This window comes from Petaurus breviceps, unplaced genomic scaffold, assembly GCF_028583685.1.
Source record: "Petaurus breviceps papuanus isolate PSGF00001 unplaced genomic scaffold, PetGlider_PUasm1.0 446, whole genome shotgun sequence".
NCBI classification, from domain to species: Eukaryota; Metazoa; Chordata; class Mammalia; order Diprotodontia; family Petauridae; genus Petaurus; species Petaurus breviceps.
In genome coordinates this window covers 3,750,961-3,770,646 of record NW_027186338.1, presented here as the reverse complement: position 1 = coordinate 3,770,646, position 19,686 = coordinate 3,750,961, and the positions used below count along the sequence as shown (strand labels likewise).

General features: G+C 45.2%; 1 protein-coding gene across 2 annotated transcripts; it reads left to right on the top strand.

The window, feature by feature from the left end:
* The first annotated feature begins 729 nt into the window (after nt 1–729).
* VAMP5 (vesicle associated membrane protein 5) lies at nt 730–12,456 on the top strand. 2 transcript variants are annotated; one of them, XM_069101085.1, is made up of 3 exons: nt 730–886; nt 11,178–11,315; nt 12,004–12,456. In XM_069101085.1, exons 1-3 carry the CDS (start codon nt 884–886, stop codon nt 12,151–12,153), a joined length of 291 nt encoding a protein of 96 aa, XP_068957186.1. In that variant the 5' UTR covers nt 730–883; the 3' UTR covers nt 12,154–12,456. The 2 variants fall into 2 exon arrangements, with proteins under 2 accessions (XP_068957186.1, XP_068957185.1); XM_069101084.1 differs by lacking the exon at nt 730–886 and adding an exon at nt 900–1,050.
* Nucleotides 12,457–19,686: the final 7,230 nt, after the last annotated feature.

The following is a 19,686-nucleotide window of genomic DNA, read 5'->3' as shown; positions in this document are numbered from 1 at the left end:
GGAAAGAACAGATACACCTATGTGTAAAATAAGGTAAAGAAGTCGTCTTGTAGAAGGCAGCCTTTAGGCTCCACTTGGACGGGATTCCAAAGAGCCAGGAAATAAGGAAAAAGCCTCTCCATTCAAAGAGGGACAACCTCTGTCTCCCCAAAGGCCTCGATGGAGATGGGATGTGGAATGTGGTGCGTAAGGCCAGTGTGTAAGGCTGAGCTTAGAATGTGGGACAGGAATGGCATGCCCAGGTAATGGATGAGCTGGGAGAGGTAGGCTTTAGCTGTCAAACAAAAGACTTTTGTCTTTAACCCTAGGGGCTATAGGGAGGGAGCCACTTAGCTCAGTTGGTCGGGATCCTGCAGCGCTGGCTACCCAGGTGTACAAATGTGTCTAGTTGTCTAGTCGGGTGTCCCAGGGTGTGGGAACATAGACCCTGCTCTGGCCTTCTACCCAACAAAGCCCAAAAGTCCCCAGTCCGTCATTGGCTCGTCTGGCTCGTTTTTGCTTCTTGGAAGGAGGCTGCGATGAAGGCTAGGAGGCTGAAGTCCGTTGCGGGAGGAGAGCGAACACTTCGGGGCGCACTCTGCAACTCTCGGGGGACTTTCGATTTCGCTTTAGTGTCCTGGGCAGTCAAAGCACCTCCTGCCTCGCCTCGTCACCTCTGCCTGCCACAGCCCAGGGGCCGTCAGGAGTCATACCTCGCTCAGCCCTGCCACCCGCCCGGCCCAGGAGGTGCCCCCCTTTCTGACCCTGGCTCCGCCTCTTCCCTCCTTCCTCCCAGTGTGTATCTAATCCCCCCCGCCCCCCAAGCCTGTGCTGCCCCAGGCACCTCCGGCCGACAAGACGCACAACTGGAACACTGACCAGAGGAGAGAGGGACAGCGGCAGCATGGTGAGAGGTTCTGCCTGGCGGGGCTGGAGAGGGGCACGGACAGCTGCGGGATGGGCCGGGGGAGGGGAGGTCCCGGAGAGAAAGTGCTCGGCAGGAGTGGGGCGAGCTGGGCCCCCATCTCCCAGCCCCAGGCAGAGGGGAGCCGGGCTGATCGACTGGCACAGGTGAGCTCGCGCTGGCTTGCGTGCTCTCTGGCGGACCTTGGCTGCCCAGAGCGGGTAGTGGGCATCGAGGGGGGGGGAGGCAGGAAGGATCACTTTTCAAGAGGAGCCTGGGGACTTTTTCAGGCCCACGCCGAGCATAATGGGACACTGGCGTGGCCCCACCAGTCCTCCTCCCGAGCCTCGGAATCTAGAGTACGGGTTCGGGGAGGTTATCTTGCCCTGACTAATCAGGGAGTGAGGTGTGTGGAGGAAAGGGAAGGAGAAAGAGAGGGGCCGCCCTGAGAGTAATGAAGACTTGAAGGGAACAGTGATGGTGTTCGGGAGGTCGGAACGGGGCGGAGGAGTGGGATGGGGGGAGTACTAGATCGAAGGGGGGGGGTGTCAGCCAGGGGAAAGTCCCTGGAATTCCTAAGGAATTCCCCTGGAGATTATCTGTGCAGTCACAGATTATTGCTATCAATAGGCAGCCAAGTCAAGGCAAAGCAGCAAGCATTTATTGAGTGCTTGCTGTGTATGCAACAGGGTGTATGTAGTGATTAGAGCCCTGGGCTCAATAAGGTCTGGATTCAGATTCCAGCCTCTGACATTTAGTAGCTGTATGATAAACAGGGAACCTCTCTGAGCATCAGATAATTCTCTAAGGCTGTAAGTTAGAGCCGGTCCCCACTCCCTTATTTTGCAGAATAAACAACCAATGCCAAGAGAGGTTTGCAGTGACTTGTCCAAGGTCACTCAGCTAGTAAGAAGCAGAGCTCAGGTCCTCGGCCACCGACGTTACTGTAGCCCACTTCCTTACCAAGGGAATCAGAGCTCCTTGATACATCAATAACTTAAATCACTTAACCTCTGTCTGCCCCAGTTTCCTTAGATGTAAAATGGGGATAACAATGGCACCTACTATGGTGAGGGTCAAATGAGATCATATTTTCAAGGGCTTAGCACACAGTGCCTGGCACATTGTAGGTACTTTGATCAATGCTTGTTTCCTTCCTTCCATTCGATCTTCACAACAACCCTGTGGGACTGAGAGTGGGGTGGAGGCAGGTAATTTTGTCCTACTCATCTTAACAAATGAGGAAGCCCAGGTTCAGGAAGGCTAAGTAGTTTACTTGTTCAAGGTCACACAAGTACTAAGGTTCTTTGGCTCAGTCTCCTGCCCTTCCCCACTGCTAACCCCTAACCCTCTTCTTGGAGGATGGAGCTGTTTCTTACTAAGAGGTTTGTTTATGGAGAATGAGAGCCAGAAATGGCTAGGAGGGGGATAAAGACATCCCACTGAGGTTTCTGAGAAACTACAAACACTCCCAACTCACAAACTCTTTGTTGAAATGTCCCTTCACTTTGACCCCAAATTCCCCAGACTACATTCTTGGATCGTACTCTTGAGTTGAAACTCTGTTATTGAGACACTGACAATTCTCACTAGCATCCCCTCTTCCCTCCCCACAAAGAGTGCTCCATGGAGAATATTGTGCCTGCCAGGAAATCATCTGGACTTTTTAAAGACTGCTGCTGAGGACAGAAAGGGCAGAGATGTGGATATGGTGGTGGTTCTGAGGCTGAAAGGGCTTAGATGGCTCTGTCTCTAGGGACAAGAGGCAGGAAGAGGAAATAGAGCAGGAAGATGGTGTTAAGATGGGGGGCTGGGGCAGGAAATGGAGGATTCGGAGAAAGAAGCAGAGGTCGGGACCCTTGAATGGAATTGTGCTGGCCCAACAACCAGGTTAAAGGAGGGGACTTGGAAGAAGGAAGAGTACTTGATACTCAAGGAACAGGAGGGAGAATCAAGGATATTAGCCCTGAAACAAGATCAGAGTCTACAGACAGGGTTATTTCCCTGCTTCTAGTCTAGTGCAATAGTCTGCCAATTGTGGTCAACAAGCATTTATTAAGTAATGACTTCCTATGTGCCAGGCTCTGTGCTTGTCCTAGGTACACAGAGAAAGAAAAAAAAGTAGTTCTAACCCTCAGGAAACTTACATTCTAATCATTCTAATCTGAAAGACAAACAAGAATTAATTATGTATGTGTAGGGTATATGCAAGGTAATGGAAAGTAATTGTAGGGAATAAGCATTTAAGGACCTACTGTATGCCAGGCACTGTGCTGAGAGCTGGAGATACAAAAACATGATCTTTACCCTCAAGGAGCTCACAATCTCATAGAAGGTGTGTGTGTAGGGAATAACTATGTAGAAACCAGATACATAAAGGATGATTTGGAATAATCTCAGAGAGAAAGAATGAATGTTAAGGAGGACTGAGAAAGACTTCTTGCAAAAGGTAGGACTTTAGGTGAGACTTGTAGGAAGCCAGGGAGATCTAGAGATGGAGAAAGAAGGGAGATATTTCTGGCCCTGGGGAAGAGCCAGGGAAAATGCAGAGGAGGTGGACTGTCCTATGTGAGGACCAGCAAGGAAGCGGGCATCACTTAGGTCATATGTCATGGAAAGGTAGGAAGGGGGCAGGTTGTGAATGACTTTGAAAGCCCAAGTTTTACATTTGATTCTAGGGATCAAATGGAGATGTAAGGAAACCAACCAGAAAGCTATTACAAGGCATGAAGTGATTCAGATCTGTCCCAGGATGGTGGCAGTGTCAGCGGGGAGAATGGGTGAGGATGATATATAGGAGAGAGATGTTGGGAAGGTAGAATGGACAGGACTAAGCAATAGATGAGAAGTGAGAGAGAATGAAGAGTCTAGGACAACATCTGAGACATCTCCTAGGGAAGGCTGCTGCTCCTATTCACAAGTAGGTCTTATAGTAAGAGTCTATTCATGCTCTTATAGTAAGAGTCAAACATAGTTAATGAAGGTGTGATGAGGTGCTGTGGAAGAGTGTTGGGAGAAACCTGGCATCAGATCCCACCTCTGACCCTTACTAGCTGTGCCTCTCTGGCTTTCTTTCCTATCTAAAATATCTGTAGTATCTCCCTTCCAGGCTTGTTCTGAGGCTCCAGTGACATAAGGTACATGTAGAAAGTGCTTTTTGAATTTTGAAGAACTCTGTAAGTGTCAGCTGATACTATTCCTTAAATGCTGCTTTCCTCATTCTACTCCTCCCTTGGGAAACCTTCCAGCATACTAGTTCTCATTTCTCCTCCTCCCACTTCAAGCCCAAATTCCTCTTTCTGTCTATACCTCAAAAATTGTCCTTACTTTACTGCTCTGATTTCGTCTTCCATTCCTGGACAGCTCCTCCCCTCTCAGGCTACTCCTTTGAGATGCCTCCTCTGCTGATTCCAACCACTGGACCTTCCTACATATGGGTGCCCTTGCTGGAATGTCCTTCCCTCCTCCTCCCCGCACCTCCACTCTTCAGACTTTGGTCAAGTCCCACCCAACTGCCAAGCCTAGTTCTTATTAATCTGGCAGCTCCCTCAACATTCTCTGGCTTTCACTAGACAATTTAGCACTTAATTAATTCTTTATTGCTTTGCATTCTGATTAGCTGTTTCCTATCCTAACTTAATTGTGCCTTTGGAAGGCTGGGTCTTACACTTTCTTTTCTTCACATTATACACAGTGAAGAGATAAATTCAATCAATAAGCCAGAAAATGCTTAATTCCTGCTTGCAAGTGGCTGTGCTAGTTGATGATAAAACAAAGACAAAAACTAAAGAGTCCCTGTCTTTAAGGAGTTTACATTCTTCTGGGGGGGGGGTATACACAAGAGAAGTAACTGCAAAATGTTTACAAAGTCATTTCTTTTCTTTTTAAAATTTTTGTTGCAATGTTTTGGTTCTGTTTCTTTCTGTTTCAAAATACAGACTTCCCTCTTCCTTCCCCAGAGAGTTAGATTCTTCTTATCCTTTTGATTAAAAAACAGCATTGAATGGAAACTGAGGCACAGAGCAGGGGAAAGGGGCAGCAAGGCAGGGACTGAACATGGGTCCTTTTCCTTGGCCTCCCTTGCAGAGTGGGAGTTCTGTTATCATCCAAGCTACCTTCACTTCCCAGGCAATCCCTCCACAAAGTCTGGTCCTTAAAATGAGGCACAAATTTGACCCCAGAGGCTCATAACATAGGAAACAGAATACTAGAAAGCAGTATTTAAAGGAAAGACTGTCAGGTGTGGTGTCAGACTTGTTAGCCACCTTATTAACTTTGTGACCACTTTAAACAAGCCCCTTCCCCTCTCTGGATTCCTTTGTTCACCCATAAGAAAAAAACAAGAGGCTTGAACTGGAGATATCTGTAGGGTCCTGTTGGGCACTAATTGTGTAAGCCTGGCATGGGCTTATAGGAGGGAAAGTGAGCTAGGAACACAGCTGTAGGACATAAAAATAGCCCCCTCCTAAATTATAGGCAGAGTCAACTCTTAGCCATCCCACAGAGGCACAGGGAGCAGGGGGGGTGGGAGTAGCTAACACCATTTAGGAAGGACAATGATAAGCTGGATCGAGGCCAGAGAAGAGCCACCAGCATGGTGAAGGGCCTTGGGATCATGCCATATAAGGATCATTGGAAGGAAATGGCTCCATTTTGAGTCAGAGAAAAGACCTGGGGAGGTGGGGGAGGGGCTCCATAGCTGACCACTAAAGCATTTTTAAGTGGCAGACAGAAGAGACTTGTTCTTTCTCACCCCAGAGAACAGACCTAGAAACAATGGGTGGAAGTGGGAAAGAGTCAGATTTAGTCTTGATGTAAGGAGAAACTTCCTACCAATTAGTGCTGTCCAAAAAAAAAAACAAACCAGAATTGGCTGCTCTGAGAGGTGAGGGGTTCCAGTTTACTGGTTCTCTTAGAGCAAAATAAGAGGCATTCTTGGTTACTTAAGCGTTCACTTTGAAAGCCTGCCCAACTCTCATATTCTGTGATTCGTGCTTTGTGACCTTTGGCTTGTCATTAAACCACTCTGAGCCTCAATTTCCCCTCTGAGATCTTCTCTAACTCTTCCAAGAGCACTGATTTAGAACTATATGGGACCTCAGAGGCCAGCTACTCCAACCTACTCATTTTACAGATGAGGAAACTGAGGCCCAGTCAGATTAAGTGACTTGCCATACAGGTTACCCAGAGCAGGCAGAAAGCATCAGAGGTGAGATCTGAAGCCAGGTCTTTTGCCTTATCCTTAAATTTGATTCCCATAGGTACAAAAACCAGATTCCAAAAGTGAATAATGAGATTACAATAAAGCTCTTCTTCCAGAGAAAGTAGAAAATGGTTCCACTTCCCCATTCTGGCCTCTGCTTTCCCTGTACCTTGCCCTGTCGATCACCCCAAACCTACCCTGAATGTATGTCCATTCCCGAGTTCTAAAACTCAGACATAATTAATACCTCAGAAAAAACTGTTCCAACTCTTAAAAATAGCTTCTACTTTAATATTAAATTATTTTTCAGTATTTCCAAAGGATTTCCCAAATAGTTCCTCACGGGCTGAAGAAATAGAGATAACAAAGTATCTAAGAATGATTTTCTAGACTTTTAAAAGAATCTGGTTCTGTAAATTGATGGATACAGAGAACACTTGATATAGGAATTTCCTCCTCCAATGCATCGAGGCAAATTTGTCTCTTACTTGGAGCCTTAGTTGTTCTGGCTTCTGCTGGTTAAAGGACTTTTCTCTGGCCACTCAGCTGGTGATACTATAGGCAAGACTTGAACTCAGGTCATCTTGGCTCAAAAGCAAGAGTCAAGATTATCTAATATATATATATATATATACATACATACATACATGTATATATAATATATATTGTTGTTCAGTCTTCTTAGTTATGTCTGACTCTGTGATTTCATTTTGGGGTTTTCTTGGCAAAGATACTAGAGTGGTTTGCTATTTCCTTCTCTGGCTTATTTTACAGATAAGGAAACTGAGGCAAACAGGGTAAAGTGACTTTCCCAGAGTCTCACAGCTAGTAAACATCTGAGGTCAAATTTGAACTCATAATATGTGTGTGTGTGTGTGTACATATACATATATATATATATATATTTAGAGGCTTAATAAGTACTTGGGCTTAGTTATAAGATGAAAGAAGGAAATAAGTATTTATTAATGCTTACTGTGTGTCAGGCGCTCTGCTACCATTTTGCAAATATTACCTCATTTAATCTTCACAATTACCCTGCCCAGTAGGGGCTACTATTATCCCCATTTAAGGCTGAAGAAACTGAGGCAAGTAGAGTTTAAGTGACTTACCCAAGGTCACACAAGCTTCTGAGGTCAGATCTTAACTCGGGCATTCCTAAGTCCAGATTCAGTGCTCTATCTCCATCACTGTCTAGCTGCCTCAACATGTCCTCAGAGCACATCCCTGACCTTATGGAGCCTGAAATCTTATCAGCATAATAGTGACCAGTAATATACATTCACAGGACATTTGTAAGGTTCCAAAGTCCTTTACACCCAGTAGCTCATATGGTACTCGGTCAGGGAAGCAGTGCAGGCAGGATCCCCCACATCAGAGAAGAGAACTCTGTTGACTCGCTCAGAGCTAGCACTCACACTCAGGTCTTCTTCCCACTTTTTTCTCTGACACCATATTGGACTTCCCACCCCTGATACCACATTGTGGAGAAGAAAAGCATGGAGCAGGAGAAAGAGAAACAGATTGGACCTGAAGTCAGGAAGAGCTGAGAAAAATCTAGGCTTGGACACTCACTAACTGACCCCTTACCTGCCTCAGTTTCCTCATCTGTAAAATGGTGATGATCATAGCACCAATTGTTGGTTGTTGTAAAGATCAAATGAGATTTTTTTACCCCAGAGTCAAGGTAGCAAATATTTTTAATCACTTAAAAAAAAACAATCAAATTGATAAATCAGCTCAGGAAGAAATTTACCCTAGAGAAAATAGAAATGAAACTTCTGTTTTCTTTCTGTCACAATATACATTTTTCCCCTCATGAATTAGGTATCTTGTAGATATTAATAAATGACATTTCTATATTACTTTAATATTTGCAAGGTACTTTACATACATTATCTCGTTTGATCTTTGAGCTGCCCTGTGAGTTAGCTACTTGCAGGTGATATTCAAATGAAGTATTTTTTCTAGTGCTTTGCAATCCTAAAACACTACCCAAAAGCTAGCTGTTATTGTTTCCCTCCTTCCTTCCCTTGGTGAAGATGGGATTTCCCATCTGCAAAACTGAGGGGGTGGACTGGAGAGGGACCCTTCCAGTTCTAAACTCCGGAGAATGTGTCACACTTGAATCGAATTTAAAATAAATCAGCAAGAGTAGTTAGGTGGCACAGTGAATAGAGCACCGGCCCTGGAGTCAGGAGGACCCGAGTTCAAATCTGGCCTCAGACACTTAACACTTACTAGCTGTGTGACCTTGGGCGAGTCACTTAACCCCAGTTGCTTGACCTCCTCCCTCTAAAAAGCAAATAATAATAATATAATAAAATAAATCAGCAGTACAATGCATAGCACAGCTGAGATGTGTTGTGGACAGTCAGTCAGGAAGGGGAAGGGTTAGCAGCGGTCCTAGGAAGGCGCCATCATTGGGATAGGACTTGAAAAACTGCTTCTCAGCCAGAGAGTCAGTCTGTCAGTCGGTGAGAGGGCACTCTACTCAAGAGCTGACTGTAACTGATCTGATTCAGACGTTAGCCAAGGCACAGAGGAGCTCCCAGACCCTGCCCTTTGCTATCTAGCTCCCAGCACCCCTCGGTTTCCTCCAATGCTTTCTATTCTATAACACTCTCTAGATTAAGGCTTTTTCCTACTACTCATAAAAATAATTTCTCTCTTAGTTTTAGGAGTAACAAAGTACTTTTCTAATCATAACCCTGGGAGATAGGTAGTGAACTATTTTAATGTCTATTTCATTAATGAGTCATTAGTCAATGTTTATTAACTCCTGCTATGTGCTAAGCATTGAAAAAACATTCAGAGAAGTCAAGCAACTTGTCTGAGACCTCAGCTTATTAGAGCAAGGGTCAAAACCAAGGAGGGCAGCTAGGTAGTCCAGAGCATAGAATGCTGGCCCTGGAGTCAGGAAGACATCTTTCTGATTTCAAAACTAGCATGAGACATTTACTAGCTATGTGACCCTGGGAAAGTCACTTAACCTGGTTTGCCTCAGTTTCCTCATCTGTAAAATGGCAAACCACTCCAGTGTCTTTGCCAAGAAAACCCCCAATGGGGTCATGAAGAGTCTGACACGAATAGAACCCAGGGTTTCTTCTACTGACTCAGAGTCCAAGGCTCTTTCCATCACACTGTGCCTGGTCCCTCAGGCCACAATCATCCTTCTTCCCTCTGGTTTCTCAGTCTTGGGTCCCTCCTGTTCTCAGGCTCTAGTCCAGTCTTCCCAAATCAACAATCTGCAGTTGGTCAGGCTGTCAACTCAAGCTACAAAAATACTACTTTGGTCTAGGTGAGCTCAACCACAACCCTGAACAATGGAAGGAAAACCTGTGGTTTTCCTAAGAGTAAAGGAAAGCTTTAATTTTCCCTAAGAATATGGGCGGGACTGGAGGCAGAACTGGTCTAGCCAGTCTCAGATCTTAAAAGAGAAAGCTGAGTTCTCCTTCATGCTCAGCCTTACATATCAGCATCCTTTCTAGTCACTCCACTTTGGGATGGTAACTCTCCTCATCTTTGTTCTCTGATGGGAAAGCCACAGTCCAGATATGGTTCAAATGCCCTGTGCAGAAAGAATATCCCTACACTTAACACTGGGAAAGGAACCCTACGCACTGGAAGGACCCCTCCCGAGGCAGGTGGAGGATAGCTAGAGATGTCAGACTGGAAGGCGAGTATGGAAATCTGTGGTCTCTGCCCTGCCAGTGATGAAGCTAACATTGTTATTCTTGGAAAGCCATCAATCAACTATCCTACAGATCCACTCAGCACCCTTTGAGGATCATTCCTCAATATTGGTTGACTTTCCCATTGGAATGTAAGCTCCTTGAGGGAAGAAACTTGATACATCTTCATTCTTTCCTTCCTTTGCCCCTCACTGTCTGACGTGGCCGCCACTTTGGTGCCAGCCAGTATCACCCCGCACCTGAACTTGTGCAATAGCCTATGGCTGGGAGGTCTTCCTGTCCCAAGTCTCTCCCCACCTCAGTCCTGACTTCCCTGGCTTCCTTCAAGAGTCTGCTCCAATCCAGCCTTCTGCATGCACCCCTCACTGCCTCATTCCCCCTTCCAGTCATTCCCTCTGAGATTACCTCCAATTTACACTGCATGTGTCTTCCATATGCCTTACATGCACATAGCTGTTGGCTTGTTGTTTTCCCCATTAGAGAATTAGTTCCCTGAGATCATGGACATAGTAAGTGCTTAATAAATGCTTGACTGACTGACCCTGGGCAAGTCATTTCCCTTCAATGACCCTTAGTGTCCTCCCTAAAATGATGGTGTTGGATTGTAATGACTCACCTTTATCCCAGGGAACAAGATGATGAATCACACCTGGGTAGACAGGTGGAGAAAGATGAGCTTAGAATGTTGTAGGTGCTGTTAGACACGGGCACCAAGTTGGTTAGTTTTGATTAAACATTTTTCTTTGTTACAAGGGAGGATTTTATGGTGGTGGAGGTGGGGTGCCATATTGGAAAGTGACCTCAGTGTAAGAACAAAGGGCATTGAGAGGAAGATAGAAAGGAAAGAAGAAAAGAAAGAGAAAAAGGAGGAAAGAGCATGAGACTATTAGACTCAGTGGCCTGGAGGGTTTCTTCCAGATCTCAAAGCCAATCTTTCCAGATCTTCTGAGCCAAATGACCTTGAGAACGTCACACCCATTTGGGGAGTTCTTTTTCTTATCTCTCAAATTAGGAGTTAAGCTAGAACATCTTTCCATTCCCTTAGAGGTCCTCAATGGGCCTCTAAGGAGAGGGAAGACAAGTCTAGAGGGGGAGGAGACGGGTACTATCCTGAATCACCTTCCAGTGTGGTGCAATACAGAGTGTGATGACTTTAGTCAGAGAACATGGGTTCAAATGCTGCCTCTGTCACTCGATACCTGTGCAGCCTTGGGCAAGTTGCTTAACCTCTCTGCACCATCATTTCCTTATAGGAAAGATTGGCAGGGGTAAGGGGGTGGGAGGTATAGATTAGATGTTCTCAGAGGTTCTTTCCAGCTCAGAATCTATGACCTTGTCATATACCTCCACCAAAATGGAAGGAATGACATGATTTAACTTTGGCCTTGGTATCCAGGCAGGGAAAGACCTGGAGAGGTGCCAACAGCAGGCAGATGAGGTGACCGAAATCATGCTGAACAATTTTGAACGGGTCCTGGAGCGGGATGGCAAACTGGCTGAGCTGGAGCAGCGGTCTGACCAGCTGCTTGATATGGTATGAGGAGGAATCGGGGCTGGGATAGAAGGAAAGGAACAGGGGAGAGGGAACAGGGAACAGGAGGGGGAGTGGGAATGTGGCTGAGACGGTGAGACAGGAGCATGCTGGGACCTGAGTGAGTGCAGCACTCAGGGCCAGGGCAGGGGGGTATATGGGGCAGGGAGTGATCCCCAGAGTAGGAAAATTATGGGAAGCTACATCAGTCTTTCCCAAACATTTTACTGGTGTTACCTGCAGCCCTCAGGTTTTCCAAAGGCAGAAAAGGGAAATCAAAGACAAAACACAAAAGGAGATTCTCTGGCTTCTTAAGTCAATGGGGGTGCAAGAAACTAAGGGTCAAGGCTCAATATGCTGTGTTGTAGTGGAGAGAGCATTAGGCCTGGAGTCAGGAAGACCCAAGCTCAGATCTAGCTTGCTGGGTGACCCTGGTCAGGTCAGTGACCCTCTGTCTACCTCACTTTCCTTAACTGTAAAATGAGGGGCTTGGGTAACATGGCCTTTGAGGCACCTTATAGATTTAGATCCATGATTATCCATGAGGGTGGAATTCAGGAATTAGGTGAGAGCTATTGGGGACAAAGGCTAAAAAGAGAGCCGTGAAGGGGTTGACCTGGATGACCTCTCAGACCCCCTTCCTCAGTGCTGGGAACCTGCACTAAGCTTCTCCCTATACCCATCATTACAGAGCTCTGCCTTCAGCAAGACAACCAAGACGCTGGCCCAGAAGAAGCGCTGGGAGAACATCCGATGGCGAGTGATCCTGGGCCTGGTCATTGGTGGTTTATTGTTGGTCCTTCTCATCACTCTGCTAGCCGTCTTCATTCCCCGGGAATGAGCCTTGGCCACAGGGTAGGGGGATTCATCCGAGGCCAAGAGACTGTGCCAGAACTCGGGGAAAGAGAGGCCAAGCCTACCCTCACCACTGAGCCTCATCTGCCACTGGGGCCTGAGAACCATGGATGGTGATGGAGTGGGAAAAACTCTGGGGACTTTTCATTGGTGGACTTAACTCCACCATGTGCACTGTTATTAGACCCTGATGCCTTAAGTCTTGCTGACCCTGAGCCCTACAGGGTCCAAGCTCTGCTGCCCCACTGCTGGACCCTACAGAGCTCAGTAAATGCCACTATTGGGTAAACAGTCTGGTTTCTGTGTGAAAGGTTCCGAGCAGGCTCCCTTCTCGCTCTCCATCCAGGGTGGGCCATTCTCTGCTTAGGAAGTCCACTGCCTCCAAGCCCATATCCCCAAGGGACAAATTGTCTCTCCAACTTAGATGGCCTTTTCCTAGAGAATGCCCAAGTGGATAGGACATTGGACTTGGAATCAGGAAAGCCCAGAGTTCAAATCCCATCTTAGACACACTGGATGAGTCAATATCTCTGATCCTCAGTTTCCTCATCCATAAAAGTGAGGGCCGGAGGTGGTCTTGATGGCCGCTAAGGTACTGTCCAGCTCTAAATCTGTGAACCTAACAGTCCATCTCAGCTTGTTAATTTTCTGTCTCCCAAGCTTTCCACTCTGTGTTTCAGAGGTAGCCCTGTCTCTAGGGTACTTTGAAGAGTGTGCTCTGGCTGGATACACAGCACAAAGATAAGAGTTCTCTCTGGCGTCCCAAAAGTCCATATTCCAAGACCTTGAGAAATGATCCTTCCTCCTTTCTGAGCCCCAGTTCCTATGTGTTAGTTAATTCCTTCTGCCAACATGAAGAGATAATGCCAGTTAGTTTCTTCCTTCCATCTTCCTTGGGGAAATTCTAGAACTCAGCTCTAGAAAGGACCTCAGGAACATCTAGTTGGACATGTAGTTCAACTCACTTTACAGATTAGGAAACTGAGAACTAAGGAAATCAAGGGACTTGCTGGTGAGGTTGAAAGTGGACTGAGTGCTGGGCCTGGAGTCAGGAAATCCCGACTTCAGATCCAACCTCAGCTAGATAACATCTGTGTGACTCTGGGCAAATCACTTAACCTCTGCCTGTTTCAGTTTCCTCAAATACAAAATGGTGATTATAGTAGCACCTACCTCCTAAAGTTTCTGTGAATATCAAATGAGACAAAATTTATAAAAAATACTTAGTGTAGGGTCTAGCACATATTAGGCACTATATACATTCTCATTCCCTTCCCTTCAAGGCAGCGAACAGAGATAAGAATAGAGCCCAAGCCCTCGGACTCCAGAGTCAACCTTCTATTCGCTGTACAGCACTGCCTCCCTGAATGAGAAGGTGACGCTAAATGAAAATTGTAAAATGTTTCACAAATGTAAGGAGGGCCCAGGCCCAGAGGTGCATGTCTGTAATCTCTGCCATGGGGGTGGCTGAGGCCATTGAGTTGCTTGAGTTTGGGAATTCTGAGCTGTAGAACAAATGTACAGCTAATGAAATGCCCGACCTGAGACTGGTACCAACATGGGCATCTCCTGTGATCAGGGTTCCACTGGGCTGCCCAAGGAGGATCGAACTGGTCCAGAAAGAAATGGAGCAGTTCAAAGCATCAGTGTTGATCAGTGGTAGGGTCAGCCAGTGAGTGGCCCACTGTCTGTCCAACCAGGGTGAGACAAGGAGACTGAACCTCAAAAAACAAACAAAACAAAACATCCTTATTATTAAACAACTTTATTATCAAACATGTCCCCCCCTTTCTGATCCCTGAGAAAGAAAATCCTTATTTTCTCTGTCAGTACCTGAGAGGAGGGGAATGGGGCTGAATGCCTCATCTAAGGGGATTGTGCCCTGATAGCTTCTGGGTACTGAGCTGGGGTCAGGAGATGGCTGGAATGGTGTAGGATTAGCTCCCTGATCAGATATTGGGTGACCAGACTGAGCTCATAGCCAGATGGTAGAGGAAACTTGACTTTTCCTCTGATTTGACTAATGGAACCAGAGCACAAGTTTGCAGTGACTTTTCAAGGGTTACTCTGATTCCCACTGAATTCTGTGAGAGCCCTGAGGGTCACCCAGAGCAGAGAGCCAGGGCAAAGCATAAGCAGAGGACAGAGTAAAAATGGAAAAATCAGGAGAGAGGTGCTTTCAGTGGGGATGAAGCGTGCACTTGAAAACCGCTTACATAAGACTACCAGCCATACAGCCTGCTTTGCTTGGGTCTCCTTAGAATCAATTCATTTTCTGGTGGAAGATCAACATCAATTCAGCATATATACAAGCTCTCTGGTACTGACAATGCTAAGGATCCCAAAGAACAGGTCAGCCCAGTTCTCGAGGAACTCAACAATTAACTGAACATGGTGTATTGGGAATGCCAATGACTTTGGCATTAGGGGCCCTGGGTCCAAATCCCAAGTCCCAGATCTTCTCCTGGCTACCAGTCTGACCTTGGGAAAGTCAATTCCCCTTTCCAGGTCTCATCCCTTTATCTGTCTGTAACAGGGATCTAACGCTGGGACCACACCAACAAACAAGCAAGCAAGCATCCCTCCAGTTTGAAGCTCCAGACAACTTTGAATCATGATGTTGTGGGGCTCACACTCACTGGAATCTGCTGTTTTTAGACCTAGCATTTTGCTGTGTCACGGTGAGAACCTGGACATTTTGCATAAAATAGGGAGCCATGCGATATAAAGAAAGTACCTTCAAAGGGAGCACTCCCTAAAACAATACGCCGCCCCCCCCCTCCCCCATCCAGGTTTCCTGCTCAACTCCAGTCCCTCCTTCTCCTCACGGGAGAGAGACCCAGGCAGTTATGAGTGGCCGTGGCAATTCCTAAGTCATCCTTAACAATCATACCAGGTATACTGACTGGGCCTGGACCTGTGATTTCACTGGGAACTCCCAGATGAGGACAATCCCTCCACTGATGCAAGTGATCCTTTCTTTGTAATTCCTAGTCTCAGAATGTGGCCCAGGGCACTTGTCCAGGGTTACATGGCTGATACATGTCAGATGTAGGGCTTGAAATCCAGGTCTTACTAGCTCCATGTTCTAGCCATTATACCACAGTGCCTGGGATGTTTTTAATATACATTTTTTTTTTTTTGCCCAGATCTAGGATCTCATTCCATATTGGAAGTCCCAGGATGGAAAAGTCCTCTAACCACATAGGCTAGAGTCTATGATTTGTCTTTTGGGTTTTTTTGTTGTTTTTTGTTTTTTTTGCTTTTTGAAGGGCAATTTGGGGGTAAGTGGCTTGCCCAAGGTCACATGGCTAGTTTTTGTGTTAAGTGTCTGAGGCCAGATTTGAACTCAGATCCTCCTGACTCCAGGGCTGGTGCTCTGTTCACTGTGCCACCTAGCCGCCCCTATGATTTGTCTTTAGTTTATATTCTTAGAGACCTGTCTGGGGCACTGAAAAGTTAGATGTCTTGCCATTGATCAAATAGCAGGACTTGAATCTAGGCCTTCTTTACTCCAAGACTAGTCTTCTAAATCCAGTGTGACATGGTGCTTCTAACTACCCAATAAAAGAATTCATAAATTAGCATGTTCTGGGGCAGCTAGGTGGTGCAGTGAACAGAGCACCAGCCCTGGAGTCAGGAGGACCTGAATTCAAATCTGGCCTCAGACACTTAACATACTTCTTAGCTGTATGATCCTAGGCAAGTCACTTAACCCCAATTGCCTCTGAAAGCAAAAAAAAAAATAAATAAAAATTAGTATATACTATACCCTAATACACCAGCGGATCTGAGCTCTCTCATATGTGTTGCCCCCCCAACTGGGTAGTCTACAACTCATCCATGCCTGCACAGCTTGTGTTATTCTTATCTGCACAGGATTCACTTTTGTATGTTTTATAGCTGTTATTTCCATTGGAAATTTTCATTGTGTGTATTACTATTTTCCTAGTTTCCTAGTATATGTTGTTTCCCAGGTTCTGCTTGCTTCACTCTGCATCAGTTCATAAAAATCTTCCTGTGCCTCTCTGATTTCCTCACATTCCTAATTCCTTATGGCACAGTAATATTCTATTACATTCACATACCATAATTTGTTTATCTATTTCTCAGGCATTGTATGTCTACTTTGTTTTCAATTCTTGATCTCGCAAAGAGTATTCCTATGAATATTTTGATATATATTCTTCCTGTATTTGAGTTCTTTGATGGCAAAATCTCTGGGGCAAAGTGTATAGTCATTTGGGTAACTTTTTACACATGAGTCTAAATTTCTTTCCAGAATGGTCAGACCAATTCATAGTTCCATCACTGGCACATTAGTATTCCAGTCTTTCTAAAATACCTTCAACATCACCTATTCCCACCTTTTGTCATTTTTTTCATCATCACATCATGTAAGTTTGAAGTGAAACCTCACAGTTGTTTGGATTTGCATTTACTTTATATGTAATGATTTGGAGCTCTCTTTCATGTAGCTGTTAATAGCTTGCAATTCTTTTGAGAACTGTCTCTCCATATACTCATATATGCATTGAAAATTTGGCCCTTCTATATTTATGTTAGTTCCCTATATATCTTAACTATCAGAACCCTATCAATGAGGCAAAGATTTTTCTCCCAATTGATAGCTTTTTTCTTGTAATAGTTACATTGATTTTGTTAGGACAACATCAAATTTTGTTTTTCAAAGGCTATAGTGTTAATTACCACACATTCACACAACATCAGTGGGAGACTATTGGTTCTGAACATACGGACCTTTGTTTCACAGGGGGCTGGGGTTATAAAAACCTCCAAAGCTTTACAATCTGCTAAAGTGGATTGCAGGTCCTAACTACACAGTACATATACAGGTAATCATCCATGTTAGAAGTGTATTAGCAAGTAGGAATTTAAACAAACAGAAATAGAACACAGAGAATAGAAATCAATAACATAACATAGTATTGTAAGTCATAAATCTCATATAATATATGTATCAAGGCTACAAGCAATGAACCAATAAATAAGTCACATGCAATGACAGATTGCTCAACCTTTCAACTATGCCATAAGGCATGGCTCTCCAATGGTCCTTTCCCTTTATAACTAACATTTATTTGGGGCTTACTATGTACCAGGCACTGTGCTAAGCACATTACAATGATTATTTCATTTGATCCTCACAACAACCCTGGGAGGAAGGTGCTATTATCATCTCCATTTTACAGATAAAGGAGACTGAGGCAAACAGGGTTAAGTGACTTTCCCAGGGTCACACAACTAATCTGAGGACAGATTTGAAAGACTCTAGGTCCAGTGCCACTTACCATCCTCTTTATTTTATTTTTTTTTTGGAGGGCAATTGGGGTTAAGTGACTTGCCCAAGGTCACATGGCTAGTTTTTGTAATAAGTGCCTGAGGCTGGATCCGAACCCAGGTCCTCCTGACTCCAGGGCCAGTGATCTGAGCCACCTAGCTGCCCCTACCATCCTCTTTAAAGAGAAAGAATGATATAGTAGGTACTATGCTAAACTTGGAGTCTAGAAGATCTGAGTTCAAATCCCATTTCTGATACTTCTGAGCTGGATAACCCCAGGCAAGTCACGTAACCTGAGACTCAGTTTCCTCCTCTGTACAATTAGAAGTTGGATCAGATGGGCTCTAAGGTCCAAAGTTGAGCCAGGCAGCCCAGCAGACACAGCGCTGGACTCAGCATCAAGAAGACTTGCGTTTGGATCCTGCCTCACATACTTACTAGCCAGGTGACCTTGGGCAAGGCCTTGAACCTCCAATGGCCTTAGTTTTCTCCTCTGTAAAATGGGGACAATAATAGTGCCTGCCTCACAGAGCTGTGAGTATCCAACGAGATATACCTGTGAGTCACTTAGCACATCCTCAAAGCTCTGTCCAAATGCTAACCACCGCTACTATTATTAACATCTTATGGACTCTTGTGCCCTCCCTAGACACCAAGCTCTTTGTTAGACAGTGAACTCTAGTACCAAGCCATATTTCCTTGTTCTTCTCAATGAAAGTCATAGTTAGGGTCGTGGTTTGTCTGTCTGTCTGTTTGTTTTCTAACCTCTCAACCAGGTGATATGCCAGTTCTGGGCATACACATCCTATCCATCGTCTGAGGCTCTGAAGATTAAATCAGCATATCAGGGGCATGCCAGGGACGGGTATTTCTGCAAAATCACCTGCCTTTTCCACTGAAGGGGAAAGATAGGTAGGTGGGCAGATATAATCACAAGCCTCTCAGGGGTGTAAACTGGAACAGCTCGTCGACAGAAAACAATTTCTGCTGAAGCCATCAGAGGTCATCTGAAGCTTGAGCACTCAGCCCTGGCCTCTTTCATACATGAGCAAATGTAGGCTGCAGCCTGGATGTCTGTGCATGCACTAGGAAACCCTGCCGCTTTGCTAGTGTCTGCCCTGGTTCCACTTGGTTTGTTCTAGCGTTGAAAATGTACAGATGGTCACATAGCATTGCATAAATTCATCAAAAACACTTCCAGTGCCTCCGGCCCAGGACGACTCTTCTCTTCTTCCCAACTTTCTGCGTGGACACAGCTACTTGTGTTGCCCTGAGCAAGCCACTTAACCCCTGCCTGCCTCCATTTCTTCATTGTAAAAGGGATCCTAACAACATCTACTTCCCAGGATTGTTGTGAGAGATAACGATAAATATGATAATACGTGTCCAGCGCATAGTAGGTGCTCAATAAATGCTTGCCTTCTCAAATAATATACTCTTACATATTAAATTAAAGTATATTTGCTGAATGGAATAAAAATTTTAAAGTGACAATATCAAATCTGGCTGCTCTGTTGCTCAGAGAGATCAAAGGAAAACTTCCCCTCCCCACCTCCCAGTATTCTAGTCTACAGCCTGGCATTCCCAGTGACTGTTTAGGAAAACACATTATTGTACCCCACTTGTAAAAAAATGTCACCCATAGCATTCTTTTCCTGAAAAGAAGTTCCAGTTCTGGACTTACAGGACATGAGTTCAATCCTAGGAGAGCCTGACCCCAAAGGGAGGGGAATCAAGCTTTCCTTGTGCTCTCCAAAAAATATGATGGCCCTATCACAACAGCGTACATAGCAAGGACACTTAATAGAGCTAAGAAAACAAGCTATAAACAAGACATGTAGATCATATTGGGACAACTGGGTGGTGCAGTGGTTAGAGCACTCAGACTGGACTCAGGAAGATCTGTGTTCAAATACAACCTGACACTAGCTGTGTGACCTTAATCCCCATTTGTCTCAGTTCGTCATCTGTAATATGAGGACACACTAGAAAAGGAAATGGCAAGCCACTCCAGTATCTTTGCCAAGAAAACCCCATGGACAAAAAGATCCATGGAGTCATGTAGAGCTGGACACAGCTGAATGAACGGCAATGACCAGCCTATGTTAGAGGTTAAATATACAAAGTACATTACCTGTGCTTGTAATCCATCAATGGTGTGGTCTGTAAGTTACATGGATTACCTTTGGTCTCATTACTCCGGAAGCAACAGAAGGC